At 41.2% G+C, this 15265-nt stretch overlaps 1 protein-coding gene across 1 annotated transcript in view; it reads right to left on the bottom strand.

Annotated features, from left to right (window-relative positions):
- Positions 1–93: 93 nt before the first annotated feature.
- LOC143221692 (uncharacterized) overlaps positions 94–15265 on the bottom strand; it is a 148525-nt gene continuing 133353 nt past the window's right edge. Inside the window, exons 4-6 of the mRNA XM_076447131.1 lie at positions 14743–14887; positions 12596–12993; positions 94–11812 (exon numbers count right to left, since the gene is read on the bottom strand). Coding sequence (XP_076303246.1) covers positions 12978–12993; positions 14743–14887 — 161 coding nt within the window. The 3' untranslated portion in view covers positions 94–11812; positions 12596–12977. The remainder of the gene's footprint in view (positions 11813–12595; positions 12994–14742; positions 14888–15265) is intronic.

Raw genomic sequence — 15265 nt, 5'->3', positions numbered from 1 at the left:
GTTTGTGTTGGTGCGAACGCGCCGGCGCACCTTCGCGCAACCACCTATGTGGCCCGCGTATCTATACCTTTACCTTCTATGTGTATGTATATCAGACTGTACCAAGTATACCCGTATTCCCGTATAGTTGTATACCCGCGCACCCACACCCTCGGGTCTCCTTCTTCCACATCGCCTTCTCCTTCGCCGCGTGCGTCTTTTCTCTTTCTTTCGTTCGCTGTGTTCTAGTCCCTTTTTCTTCCTAGCTCACACTCCCTCTCTTTCTCGTGCTCTGTCTTCGCTCGGGCATCTTTTCTCCGTCCGCACTTTCCTTCGTCCTCCTACTTCTCTCTCTCTCTCTCTCTCTCTCTCTCTCTCTCTCTCTCTCTCTCTCTCTCTTCTACCTGTGTGCATTCAACCTTGCATTTCACCTTCTCCTTATTCGCCTTCCGCCTCGCTCGCCTATTCTGTTTCGGCTCCTTCCGCTTTTTCTTCGAGACCGTCGGTCCGTTGCTGTCGGGACGCACTTTCAGTGCATCCATCTCTGTAGATCGCGATGCTAATGACCAACGAGATCGAGATTTGTACCCGGGAATCGTCTGATACCGTAAAACCAGCTCGATCGAAAGCTGACGATTCTGTGTGCTAAATGTGCATTTATCGCGGAGCTGCACGGCGGACGATGCGGTTCGAGATGCTGATCAGAAAGTCGATTTTAGAATGTAGCATTGATACTTCCAGATACTGTTTTGAACAGACTGCGGGTTTTCATAAAAATTGTCTGATGGCTGAAGACTTTTTAGTGGATTTTTCAACCACCGAACCAGCAATTGGCGAACCAACGACTAACGTGAAATGCACGCATGGTTTCTCATTTCTCTGTGACCCGTATCTTGCGGACATTGTTTTCAGTATACATGGGAAGTAAGCCACCTCCGTGCTCCTTTTTTTCAGAATCTATTGCGGCCATCGGGGCTCCATATTTCAACCAAAGAAAATCTTGAAATACCAAATAGAAAGAAATATACAACCCTGTTAATCTTGATTTTCGGAAAAGTCTTTGGCAAAAATACGTGTCGCTCTTGGTACTGAAATCACAGAAAATTTCAACTCGTTCGATCGAACGGTTACCGAGAAAAAGGAACACGAAGTTGGCACATTTTCTATGTCTGGAAAAATGCCCACTTCAAACGAGACACCCTGTATATTTAGCATTGCTCGCCCATTAAGTAGGGTAAGAATCAATTAAATAATTTTTACAGGTCATTCCCTCGGCGCAGAGTAGAATTATTTTAGAATATAGAGACGCATATAAAATGCTAGATAATGCTTATCTCGCCGTTTTATAGGGTTCATTAACCCTTGCATTGCGAAAAGTGCACGTATACGCCCTCGTAAGACTATTAGAATACGTGTACAAAAGGCGTGTACACACACCAGAAATTTTAGTGGGTATATCGCATTAAAGCATTCATTAAACTAACATAACTGCGTGTAAAATGCTTTCTTGTTCCTAACATTGCGATTCCTACCTCCGCTGCAGCTGTAATTTAATTCTGAATTACTTTAGCCAGCTGCAATTACCATATGAATGTCGTGTAGAAAGATTTTAATTTAAAATTCTAAAATAATTTTGATCAAAGAATACTTTTACTTGTTTGCCAATGTACCATATGTCGCGCGACGTTTTAAAGCTCAGAACCCCTATTCTTTGCGATCCGTGCGATGTTCTTCTAGATCCTCGATCCTTCACACAGTGTCCCGACGCATCAGAGAAATTTTTTCCCTCGATACTTCAGCTGAGCTCGCGAAGGATTTTGCGGGCTTTATCGCCGCCTCGTTCTTCGACAGTCACTTCCAGACACCATTGTCCGAGGGCGTTTCACGTAGTTAATGGAATTCATTAATTCTATCTGGCAGAATGGCCATTTCGTTATTCTTATTTAAAGATGGATTGTTCGAATGTCCGCCAGACACGGCATCCATTAACGCCGACCCTTTTTACCTCGAACTTAGCTGCTAGAATTTCTGCTAACGTTTCCACGCGTTTACAGTCACGCCGTGCCATTTTTTTTTGCGATCCATAGATCAACGGAACGACGAACTCTCGAATAATCTATTCGAGCCCTTTGCACTCGACTGTCTCCTCGAAGGGGACCTCGTAAATCTAGCAATTTTAGCAATTGTAATAGATGGGCCGACCCGATGTTTCGAAACAAGAAATTATTTTACATCAATTTATAAAGATCTGAAGAATGTGTCTATTTTCAAATCGTCAGCTATCTTTTTTTGGCCGAAATCATCTTTACAATCTCAACAGTCGTAAACTAAAAACATTAAAAAAGGAGTTCCGCAAGAAAGCTGGCGTTAAAGGAGCATATTATAGTGCAGCCAGTCAAAAAAATTTAAGCTTCTTTCGTGCTTTCTCGCACGTTCATAAATGGATCCGAGCTGTTAGACTATCCGAGAAAAATCTTCGAGCAGAAAGAATTTTAGTCTGCGACGAGTAAAAAAATCATGATAGCCCGGTTCGAAGGGATTTAGCCTTTCACGGAGAGGAACGTTAAAACGTCCGCGACGTTGATTATAAAATACGTACGATTTCCCGTGCCGGAGAAACGCGCTCGGGCGCCTTGTCGAGGACGAAATTAGTCTATCTTCCGGTTTAATCTCGGCCATCTAATTTTCGAAGCCCTCGTTGCTTAACAATATCTGTCCTCGTAGTTCGCGGGGTCTAGTCGGGTTCGTATCAGTTAATTAATTCATCGCAGAAGTCTTGTCCCGTTGTAGAGTGGCGATGAGGTTAATTACCTGACGGAACAGAAGTTTAAGAGGCCTCCGGTGGCTCGGCACGGGTATCACCGAACGTCTTTACGAGTTTGTCATCGGCGAACGCATCTCCGTCGAGCATCGCGGCTATTTGAATTGTGATGAAGCTATCGACTCGCCTAGTCGAGCAGGTTCTGCAATTTTCATAGCGTTTACCGTTACGGTCAGCTTCTCCTCCGATGAAATTCACTGGCTCTGCGGCGCGGAGCGGCGATCCGATGGCCCGCGGGATAGAGCTCTCGAGATGCACCGACTCAAAGATTCCCACGTTGATCCCGGTTGTTCCTCGTGCTCGAAGGAAACACAAATTTTAACGTAGATCTCCACGTTTGAATAGCAAATAGGCGTTTCTTATTCTGCTGTATGCATATCTTCAGTTGAATTTTCAATTTTAAACATTTTCTCTGCTTCTGCCGTAGGAGCGATATCAATATTCTTTGCATAGAAAGGTTCTGCAGACTCTTATAAACATAACATGTTTGTACAATATTATAATCTTCTTGAACACATTTAATCTTTGAGAAATTGTCCTGGCTACCTCAATGTTTCTTACGTAGAAAGATACTGGAAACGCTCCTAACTACAATATTGTACTTCGTGATACTATAAACGTTTATACGCGTCTAAAAATTATTAAACTCCGAGACGCATCAACGCAACAATTTTCTTGGCCAATTTTGAAGATCGAGAAAGGCAAAATCTAATTGTACCGAGCGATAGAGCAGACATGCAGAGGCCGCGGAGAAACGCTGCACTGCAAATTTCGTGGAAGCTACCTAAATGTTTCTTACGTAGAAAGATTCTAGAAACGCTCCTAAATACAACAATATTTTACTTCGTGATGCTATAAACATTTATACGCGTCTAAAAATTATTAAACTCCGAGCCGCATCAACGAAACAATTTTCTTGGCCAATTTTGAAGATCGAGAAAGGCAAAATCGAATTGTACCGCTCGATAGAGCAGACATGCAGAGGCCGCGGAGAAACACTGCACTGCAAATTTCGTGAAAGCTACCTAAATGTTTCTTACGTAGAAAGATTCTAGAAACGCTCCTAAATACAACAATATTTTACTTCGTGATACTATAAACGTTTATACGCGTCTAAAAATTATTAAACTCCGAGCCGCATCAACGAAACAATTTTCTTGGCCAATTTTGAAGATCGAGAAAGGCAAAATCAAATTGTACCGCTCGATAGAGCAGACATGCAGAGGCCGCGGAGAAACGCTGCACTGCAAATTTCGTGAAAGCTACCTAAATGTTTCTTACGTAGAAAGATTCTAGAAACGCTCCTAAATACAACAATATTTTACTTCGTGATGCTATAAACATTTATACGCGTCTAAAAATTATTAAACTCCGAGACGCATCAACGCAACAATTTTCTTGGCCAATTTTGAAGATCGAGAAAGGCAAAATCGAATTGTACCGCTCGATAGAGCAGACATGCAGAGGCCGCGGAGAAACACTGCACTGCAAATTTCGTGAAAGCTACCTAAATGTTTCTTACGTAGAAAGATTCTAGAAACGCTCCTACATACAACAATATTTTACTTCGTGATTCTATAAACATTTATACGCGTCTAAAAATTATTAAACTCCGAGACGCATCAACGCAACAATTTTCTTGGCCAATTTTGAAGATCGAGAAAGGCAAAATCGAATTGTACCGCGTGATAGAGCAGACATTCTTCCGTCAGTGGAGAAACGCTGCGTTGCAGAATCCGCCCCCGATCAGCAAAATAAAACAGAGCGCGTCGCGTCGCGAGGATCGCGACGACTCCCGACAGAGCAAGAACACTCGGTTAAACTCCACTGCTATTCACCGCCTATAATTCGGCGAAAGGTGCAAGTGCTCGGAGAACTGGAACGCGCGAATATAGCTATTGACCTCTCCCTTTCTGTCTCATCGGCAGCAGCCGTGGCTCATCTTCTAGCTCCGAACGATGGAGCACGGTAACATCATCCTATTCTCCCGTTTCGCAATCGAACCTAGTCGTTAGAAACATTCGGGATCATTGCCCTGGGCTTTCGACTCGAATATGGATCGGATCCGATAATTTATCCTGACAAACTTTTAATTACAAAAACGTCTGATAGAATAGAAATTTCGTTGACGAATACTTAAGAATTTTGTTCAGAGAAGCGACAGAACCATTGTGATTTTTCACACATACTCTGACATTTTACGTACACTTGTGATTTTTTTTTATATAGAGAAAATTTTGAAAAATGGAGTGGACGGTCTTTCTGCAGAAACAAGTGAATGCATGAATGCAGTTATGTCCCCAACCGAGAATAATTAAAAACCTTGACTACTTGTGTAAAATGGCGGCATTTTCAAGTAAAATTACTGAAAAAGAAAAATTGATTTTTCGAGGATGAAAAACATTCTTCTTTCCGTACAGGGAATTGCAATAGACAGGGTGGGCTGGCGAGTGTGTGCGTGCGTGTGCTGTATCGACTGAATTGCATCGCTAGTTTTGGAACTGACGTAAGTGCTTCCGTTCACAAATGGACGCGACCGCGTAATAGCAAAGCTGACAAACGCTCGACGGCCTTCGCCAAAGCCGTCAGGTATTCAAATTTCATCGAGATCGACGCGTTCGTTCGGTTAATCGTATTCGATTGCGATAGAGCAGCCTAGCCGCGTTAGTCTAAGCGAGTCATCCTGGAAATGGATTCTTGTTTCCGCCGGTAAAAGCCCACCGCGAAAATATCCTAACGAAATTACATCAAATTACATTATCGAAACTTTTAACTTCTGCTTTTAATCTTCGAGAAAATCAATAAGAAGTTCTTATTATTCTTATCCCAAAGCCGTTTTCCTCCATTAGCCTAAATTTTATGAAGATTTCAAGTTTGAAGAGAAAAATCGAATTTTCAACTTTCTCAATTTTTTTTCGAGCAGTCTTGCCGAGGATTATTCGGCAGACCCGTCCAAATATAACAGTACACTTTTTCGTGACATTATGCATTCTTGAACATTGTTGAAATCGTGGCCAAAGTAGCAGTATACGTTCAGCGAAGCAAACGATGTCAGTAGAATCGGGTTCGTAACAAATACGGGTATGTTATCGTTCGGTTGAAAAGATTCACGGTCTCGTTGAGAATTTGCTGATCTTTCGTTCCGTGGATAAGCATAGATCGCGTAGAAAATTGATGCAGCAGTTTTACATGGGATGCGAAATTATGCCCATCGGTTTCTCCGAACGGTCCGCTCCGCTGGCTCCGGTAAGTACATCTGTGCTCCTATGTACGACGATGGCAACGGATACAAATGATTCGCTGCTACCTCGGTAACGGTTATCACGCATCTCGATCCACCGTCTACGAATCGCTACACGACTCGAGCCACTGCTATCCGTAGACTCTGCACGCCAGAAACAAAACGCGCTCGTATATAATCTCGCAGCTTTCTGGTTCGTACCAATTTCATGCTCGAAGAATGTAACCCCGAGTACGACGGAATTCGATCGTCGTTGGGTCGGGGAAAAAATTTGCACGGGTCACAGGACTGTTTGCGAAACAGCCATGAACATCTCCGCGTTCTCCAAATCAATTTTCAGTCGCTTTAACCCTCGGGCAGCGGACCTTCTTCACCATTATAAAATTGTCCTTGGTCAAGACCGTTCACAGATTTAATTATCGATTTTATATGATATATTTTTTTTTTCATTCGATTCAATCAGTATAAATTCAATATTGATCTTAATACTCTGGGTAACAACCATAGTGTACACAAAGATATTAACGTCATAATACCAAATACAACATTACATGATCAAAATTCAAGATTTACCCCTTGCCGTACCATATTCTTTAGTTACAGTGATTAAAACGTCTTTTGTCGTAGAAGGGAAAAGAAAATTTATATTTTTTGTATGGCTTTATTTTAATGCCTAAATATTGATTACTGGACTGCGGATCTTTATGCAAAATAAAAATTTTCTACACCGATTTCAAGAAATAGAAACTAAATTGATTGTTACTTTTACCCGTAATGATCTTAACAGAGGAGAAATTATATATTGACATATTCAATTTTTAAAATTATTCAACAACTACGATTTTCATATACTCAATTTTGCTATAAATGCATAAAGATCCGCAGTCCATTGATTACAAACGTATCAAATTTTATTTCATCTGAAAAGAAACACATAACATTCATATTTGTTAGACTTTGTTAAAGTCATCATAATGAGTCTGACTCGTTAAGGGGTTAAAAGCGGTTAAAAGCCTCGCAACAATACTTTTGTCACAGTCTTTTCGAATATTATTTTAAAGATCGCGGTGGGCTGCATTGAGCAAGTTTCTTGAAAAGAGTGAAATTGTGGGATATCGGCGGCGGCTGGACGACCTTGAGCCACGAGCCTCTTTAAAAGAACCCTCAAAGTTTCGAACGGTTCGCGAAACCGAATGATTTGAACCCCTCGAGGGTGGCAATTGCACCGGCGGCGGCTGATCGATAGAATATTAATCGCACGCGCGTGCGCACCAACGACAGAGAGATCGCAGTCGATTCAGTCTCGTTACGATTCTTGTTTACAGTGTTGGACTGCGTAATATTTTAGTCGCCGCGGTACATGCATTTGTCGCTGGCCACACTACGATAACAAAAATAAATCGAGCCTCGCATTGGTCGCTTGCATCGAATTTGCGAAAACGCCATTGTTTGTGCTAGTTTCGGATGCGATGTATGCGACTTTCTGTGCAACCCGCTCGTTCAAATGTGTACTGTATGGTAGTACCATACTTTTCAGTTGCTTTTCCCATTTCGAAAAGAACTTTCGAAAGAAGAATCAAACAGCATTCCTGTATTTTGAAAATATTTTGGTTGTACTTTCAAGACTACGTAATATAGAAGACTTGCAATCTCTGCAGACGTTTTCCAGTCACTACAATGTCACACTAATAAAATCATCATGCACTCTTTTTTCTATATCCTACAACTTTTGCCTGAAACATTTTTTCTATCACCTACGATATAATTGTAACCTAAAATTTCTCAATTGTAATCTCTACTCTCTCAACTGAAAATCAACATGAAAATCATCATGCACCTTTTTCTATATGCTACAACTTTTGCCTGAAATATTTTTCATATCATCTATAATTGCCACCTAAAATTTGAATTGTAATCTCTGCAGGCGTTTTCAAGTCATACACACACTACAGTGTCGCACTAATAAAGTCATCACACACACACACACGCACATGCACTCTTTTCTATATATATATCCTACAACTTTTGCCTGAAACATTTTTCGTATCACCTATAATTGCCACCTGAAACTTCAATTGTAATCTCTGCAGACATTTTCATGGTCACTACAATGTCACACTCTAATAAAATCATCATCCACTCTTTTCTATATCCTACAACTTTCGTGTGAAACATTTTTTCTTATCGCCTATAATTTGCGAGGGATGGAATTTTATCGAGGGAAAAGGTTTTCCTTCAGATAATGCAAAGCTTTGCGTGCGCGCGGCCCAATAAAATATGAATCGAGCTCCGATTTGCCACGATCGAAAGCCAGAGAGTCGAGTCGAGTCGCGACGCGACGATAGAAATACCTTTAGCTTGTGACAGGTGGGTGAATCGAGAGCGTACACCGTCTTTGCAACTGATTCCGCGGTGTTACGGGGAACGTAATCCACGGAAATCCTGGTTTGAATACTGCCAGGATCATACGTACTGCCTTGCGAGTCACTGCCTTTGTCTCCTTGCACATACGTCCCGACGGTGTGCTTTCAATCGAAACTAAGAGGCGAGGATCAGAACTCGAGCTGTGCGTGCTTTCGAATTAGACCTGCAAAGCAAATAAACCAACGAAACAAAACGAAATGGTGTCGTTACAAACCGTGTCGTTACGCGAAATCGTCTTCATGCAAAATAACAATTCCTATCATCAACGGGAGCCAAACAGAAATCTCTTTCATTTTTAATTTTCTTTCATCTTTCATTTTCTTTCTTCTTTATTCTTTAATAATTCTGATGAGCTGACATTGCAACGTTGTAGCTCCTAAATTCTTTTAACCTACCTCCTGCTTTAAATTTCACCTACTCATTTTTACCATAAATGCATAAAATCCACAGTCAACTCGCCGCATTTCATACACCGGGTGTTTCATTTAAGACCCCATGAGGTTATGACCTCCAAATGAACTTGAACCGCGACAATGAAAGTTACATCCAATTTCTTCATACTCGCAAATCGTCAGAGAAAACATGTTTCGGGCGCAAAGGTGTTCTTCCAAATTCAGGAAGAGAGTTATTTCGTTACTTCGATAAATCAAGATCGTTGACAAACAATGTTTCATATCGATGGATTGAAAGCTGCAATCGGGGCAGAAACGTTTTAATTCGAAACTCGAAAGATCGTTTGAAATCGGAATCGAAAGATTGATTGATGGATGGAGGGATGTATGAGATTATTTTGAACTTGAAATCCACATCGAAAAATGACTCATCAAATGACGCAATATAATTTTACACTGTTATTCAACGGGATTTCTAATAGCTCACCTCGGAAAACTTTCGCTACGTAACATGACGATAAAGCGTGCACACAGGGAGAACGCGTTAAATTCTCATGATAATTGGCTAAAATTGGCATTCCCCTTTGTAGCGTGGACCCTTCGAATGTGATCTCCGAGAGAGAGAGAGAAAGAGAGTTGTCCCGGATTTCGTAGTTTGAACCGGCTCTCTGCGAGATACTTTAATTTCGTCGCGTCCGAGAGTGCTTATCGAATCTCAATGGATCTGTAATATCGCCGCACCGAGCCATGGAAAATTCGAATTGCGGATATCACGGCGGATTAAATTTCCATTCCTGGAACCCTACTTTCTTATCCGAGGCCGTCGATACCTATCTCTCCACTGAAACTGCATCCCGAGTTAAATTTCTCCGGTCCGACGCTGGCATGGCGTCGACAAATTTCACTTGGAATTATTTGTATTATTCCCTCTATTTCTACTTTAAGCCCAAATATAATTGAGTTACGTATGCTGAACTAGAAATAAGATATTTTTTCTGTTTTCACTTTAAAAGTGACTGAGAAAGGAACAAGCCGTTTTTAAAATTCTATCTCGCCTGAACATAATTGAGGTACGTAGTACGTACATGCTAAATTACTCTTTTTATTTTTGTTTTCACAGTTAGAAGGGAAATGTGACTGTAAAAGCAACGAAACGATTTTAATATTCAGACTAACGTAAACGTAATTACAATAGAACATGCTCAACTGAAAATGAGATAATTTCTCTATTTTTATTTCAGCTAACAACGAAACAGTAACTGATTAAAAAATCAGAACGTTGTTAAGGTTCAGATTGGTCCAAGTATAATTGAGCTACAATATGCTAAACTGAAAATTAGATACATTTGTATATAGAGTGCAATATTTTTCTCATTCGTGAAAAAAATTGATGAATAATTTCTCTTTTATAATTTCACGTGTACTTACTTCAAATAATCTATTTTTATTTTCTTATAGATTGTTTGTACAATGTACTGATGTTCGAGAAAAATAATTTGCTTTTGGAGTACGACTGTTTTTTATACTACAGTAAAACATTCATCCTCGGGTCCGCGCTGTTTCTTAGATCGTGTGGTATGCTCCGCAGCTCCAAGCTGTATTAATTTTTTAACAAACTTGACCCCAGAATCTTATAGGAAGGAAATGCATCTACAACTGGTAATTTTGTGATCGAAAAAGAGCATTCTAAAATAATCAAAAGACGACATCAACAAAAACTGGTTCATATTTGGGCAGTTTAACCTATATGTATACGAACATAGACATGCAGTGTCATTTTACTTCTCTTAACAGCAAAACTTGTAACTGAAAAATATTAAAAAATTCACGATAACGCGCGTGCTATTATTTTCGACTCGACTGCTTCTGGAGCGTGGAAGTAGCATGATCACGGGAAAAATATCGCGGCGTAACCAAGAGTACACGATCTTTCTTCGAGCGTCGCGGATAGCCGGGTTCCTTCGCAACGATATTACTGTCTCGGAATCCAATTTTGGTCAGAGATATAATAGGGTTCCGGTGGCCTACTTCGGCTGGCAGTTTATAGACAAAGGTTCGCTTTGAAATTAAAACTGCTCGGCCCCGGCAAAGGGAGAACGAAATTTCGCCGCGGTAATAAACGATCTTCGTTTCGAGTTTCTATGGAGGCGAGAGGCGCGACGTTCCGTTACGTATTCCGATTCAAACAGAAAACCGCTTATAACCGCCCTGGCGAGGCGCGGCCGCTGCTTTTCATACGACGCGGCAAGTGCGTTCGCTATATCGCAAAAATGAGGGAACCAACTTTCTTGCCGGCTCTCTTCGGAACTTCGCCGGATTAACCAAAAAGCTAATCGCGCAAAATGATGCTCTCCCCCGGAACCTGTTCGACTCTTATTTATGGACTGAGAACTTCATGCATTTATGATCAAAGTGAGTGAGGCGTAAAACGATGAAAAGAGTGCAAGAATTTAAGAATATCCGCGTGCTACTTTTCAAAAGAAGAAAGAAATTGCTATCCAACTTTCATTTCTTTCGAAAGCATTGCTAAAATCGTTGCTTATGATGTCGCACCTTCTTTCACTTTATTTTCAAGAACAAAAATCCTACATCATCGAAATTTGAAGATTTCCAATAGAATCTGTTAAGCAGCTAGTAGGTGCAGAAATTAATTCATAGCCCTTCGTTCGCGAATTCATTGACTGTTTACAGATAATCCAAATTGATCCTACTCTCGAAAACAATTTCTATCACCTTCGACAAGTACGTAATAAAATAAACTAGATAAAGTATAATAAAATTCCGATTAATTGGTTGCGAGGGCCACGAATTGATTCGTCGATCTCATGGCAATTTGCTACGACTTTCTTGCATATTGGTAGAAGTACTTACCGAGCAGAGAGTTCTCTGACTTTACTCACACAGCTTCCGAATAGCCGAACCTCGATTCGGGACCAGGGTGGCGACGCGACGTTCCTGAAGAGAAAAAAAAAATCTGCAGGATCTCCGTCGACGGTAGGATAGAAAAGCAGCTCGAGTAATGGGAACGTGAAGAAGCTCGAGGCACCGTCGACGTCTCCCCGTTAACTTTACATCAATATTTCTCGCAGGGTCCTTATCCGATCCCGACGAAATCCGATAACAAAGGACAAGCCAATTCGTCCGTCGCCACGTATAATACGTACCACCAGCCATTGTCTCGATGAAATAAAAAGCGAGAGAGAATGGGGGAGAGAGAGAAAGAAAGAGAGAGAGAGAGAGAGAGACTTTTCCTATCAGGCCGGTGACAAACGTATCTCGAAAGCGTCTCATCAGCGAACACCGGTGTCTCTCTCCTCTCTGCTCTGCTCTACAACTCTCCTTGTCCGCCTCTGTCTCCCCGTGTAATGTTTGCAAAAGCCTGTGGGCTTCCGGTCGTCCCGCGGCGGCGCGAGACTCGTCGGGTCGGCTCGGGTACGCCGGATAGATTCGAAGCCGAGTTGAGTCGGGTCGGGTCGTCGGCGAGTCGAGGAGAAGGGGGAAGAGACGAGAGCTAGCCGAGAATCCTTGTCTTGCAGTCTCCGGCAAGGCATCACCGTGGCGTAGACTACGTCTCTTTATTTCACGGCTACCTTACAGATAAGAGCACCCCGGAATAACGGCTCTTTATTATATACGGTAATAGGCGAACTTGAAGCCTCGAACTTAACCGTGCCGCACATTTTCCTACGGATAAGATGCTTCCTTTTCCACGACGCGACGAACTTCATACATACTAACCCTTGTACACCCGACTTTTGATCCGTGTGTCGGGTCCGCTGGCTCTCAATCATTCATCTGAGGACACGCGATACCCAGCCGACGATCCACACCTGTATTCTACGGGCTGGTTTACTTTCATTTATCCAGGCAATTATTTACCGGACTGTTCGTTATTCCAGAAGTTGATTCAAGTAGAGCTTGCTCTTTGAATTTGCACTCGGAGACTTTCTTCGGGTCAGTTACCAACAATTCGAGTTCGAATGAGACAATTTATGTTTCATAACAAAGTAGTGAACTCGTGAAAAAATTCATGATATACCAAGGGCTAATGCAGTTCGAATTCTCCTGGGAGTGACAAAATTAAGCCCTTGCCGTACCTTTTCATGTACAGTTACAGTGATTAGAACGTCCTTATCCTGAAAAAATAGGAGAAAAGAAAATCTATATTTTTTGGATGGCTATATTTATTTGAATGCTTAAATATTGATTACAAACGAATCAAATTTTATTTCATCTAAAATGAAACGCGTAGGGTGAAGTGCCCAAATATGGTACAGTCGCCTATTATGGCACTATCTTATATCTTGTGAAAGAGAAGTCGCACTCTAGTGAGAAAATCCTCAAACAATAGTTTACCATGTTTACTCAACATTGTGCAGTGGAATCGCACCATTCTATAGATTTTAGTATCGATCCTCTGCCACATGTACTTTCTCTTCTAAACAGCTGTGCAGAACTATCGCGTCGTTGATTTAAAACTTCTCAGCTAATAATTATTCTCTTATTCGTGTTCAAGTTCCTTAGAACCTCTTGATAATTTTGAATCATTTTCTATACAAAGGAACAGCGTCATCCGGTACAAGAATTTGTGGCTGTCATTTTCAGAATTTTCGAAAAGGCTAAAGTTTTGCTGTTAGTTTCTGTATTATAGTATTTGTATTACTACGAGATGGTCTCCGATCAACTATCGTAACCAGGGAAGCTCGATACGGTGCTCGGATGATCCAAAGCGTCGAAATGAAGCTAGTCTAACCAATTGCACTGGTCTAACCATTTGGTCGCCGTGGCAATGGAATTTCGAAGCTCGCCGAGGAATTCTCGTGGCAGCCTTAAAGGCGGATATTGCCGTCCTTGGCGTTTCCCGTCGGAGTTAGTAAAACATCATTAGAGCGAGCTCTGCAACGATGACGACGGGAACTGACGCGCTATGTACAGCGGACCAGAATCGCAAAAACCTTAACTGAATGCGCACCTCCATTAATTATACGTTATTAATTAGACAGAGAACAATTTTAGCGCGTCTCGAGGTCATTCAATTTAACTGTGGCGCTACTTGATTGCTGGTATCAGAAAGTACCCTTGGCGGCAGAGTTGGGCATTAGTCGATTAAAATTTTAATCAAGATTGATTGATTAATGTGTACGATTAAAAAAGTAATCATTGAAAAATGGACGATTGATTCAATCGATTGATGAAGTTAATCGTCAATCGTTGATTAAAAAAAGAAATCATCGAAAAATCGGAGACTGATTTAATCAATTGTTGAAGTTAATCGCCATACGGTCAATCCATAAATTGTAATAACGAGGGAGAGAGAGATAGAGAGCGGAGATGGAGAATTGGCAGAAATATATCTCGATAAAAACTCAGTTTAAATTTTTTTCAGTATGCATACAGTTTTGATTCTGTATTTCATTTCGAAATTTCAGCAGTTAATCAATTATCCGATGGACGATTACAATTGAAAAGAATGTAATCGTTAACCGCAATTAACGACTAAGGTAGGAGTTTAATTGTTAATTGCGATCAACGCTTGAAGTAGAGAATCTCGATCGAGCATGCAACTACGAAAGGACATAATTTGTACTGATGTCGCGACACTAGAATTTTCGGATTCGTTCATTTTCTGGAAATGGTTTTTGAATCCGAAAAACTGCTGGCGAGCGAAAAAGCCCGTTGAATGCGCCATGAAAGAATAAAAAAGAATGAAAGAGAACGATAGGAGTCGCGAGTATGAATAATGTTTCGCTAGCCTCGAGAAAGCGCATTAGGACAGCGAGCATTTATCATGACCCTCTTTTCGTCGGCGTTCGTTTACCCGCGACACACGGCCATTTGCGAACACAGCCGCCATTTCCGCCTTAAACGTTTTATCGAATACTTACCGTCTCGAGATCCAGTTAGGGGACTCGTTACCGCATCGAATAGTCCATCGAGTTTCTTGGATTCGACTGTGGTTGGGGCCGCAGTAATTCGAGGACTGTTCCACCTTCCGAGGAAACTCCATTTTCCAGGCTGCTATGTACAACCCTAGAAATAGAAATAGGATATTTATTCTTCAATAATTTATTCGTCATTTTCCACTCGTTAATCGTCAACTCCTAACGTGGAGTCTCAATAACGTCATGGAATAATTAATACCAATTAACCCTTAGCAGTCGAGGGGTGACTCAGAGTCACCACTAAAAATTGCTGTACCATTATTCCCAAAATTGTTTATAATTAAATATGTTGGTATTAAATCAATTATTACTAGAGGTGTGCGGGACCGGGACGAGATTCCCGAAAATGTTCGGATTTCCTGAAAATGTTTAGGTTTCCCGAACATGTTCGGGTTTCCTGTGAATTTTTAATATTGTTTTTTAGTTTTTATCTATGCTACAAGATTCTTCTATATAATTTCGTTTT

Source organism: Lasioglossum baleicum, chromosome 2 (genome assembly GCF_051020765.1).
Source record: "Lasioglossum baleicum chromosome 2, iyLasBale1, whole genome shotgun sequence".
Classification (NCBI taxonomy): Eukaryota; Metazoa; Arthropoda; class Insecta; order Hymenoptera; family Halictidae; genus Lasioglossum; species Lasioglossum baleicum.
This window is presented reverse-complemented; position numbering and strand designations above follow the sequence as displayed.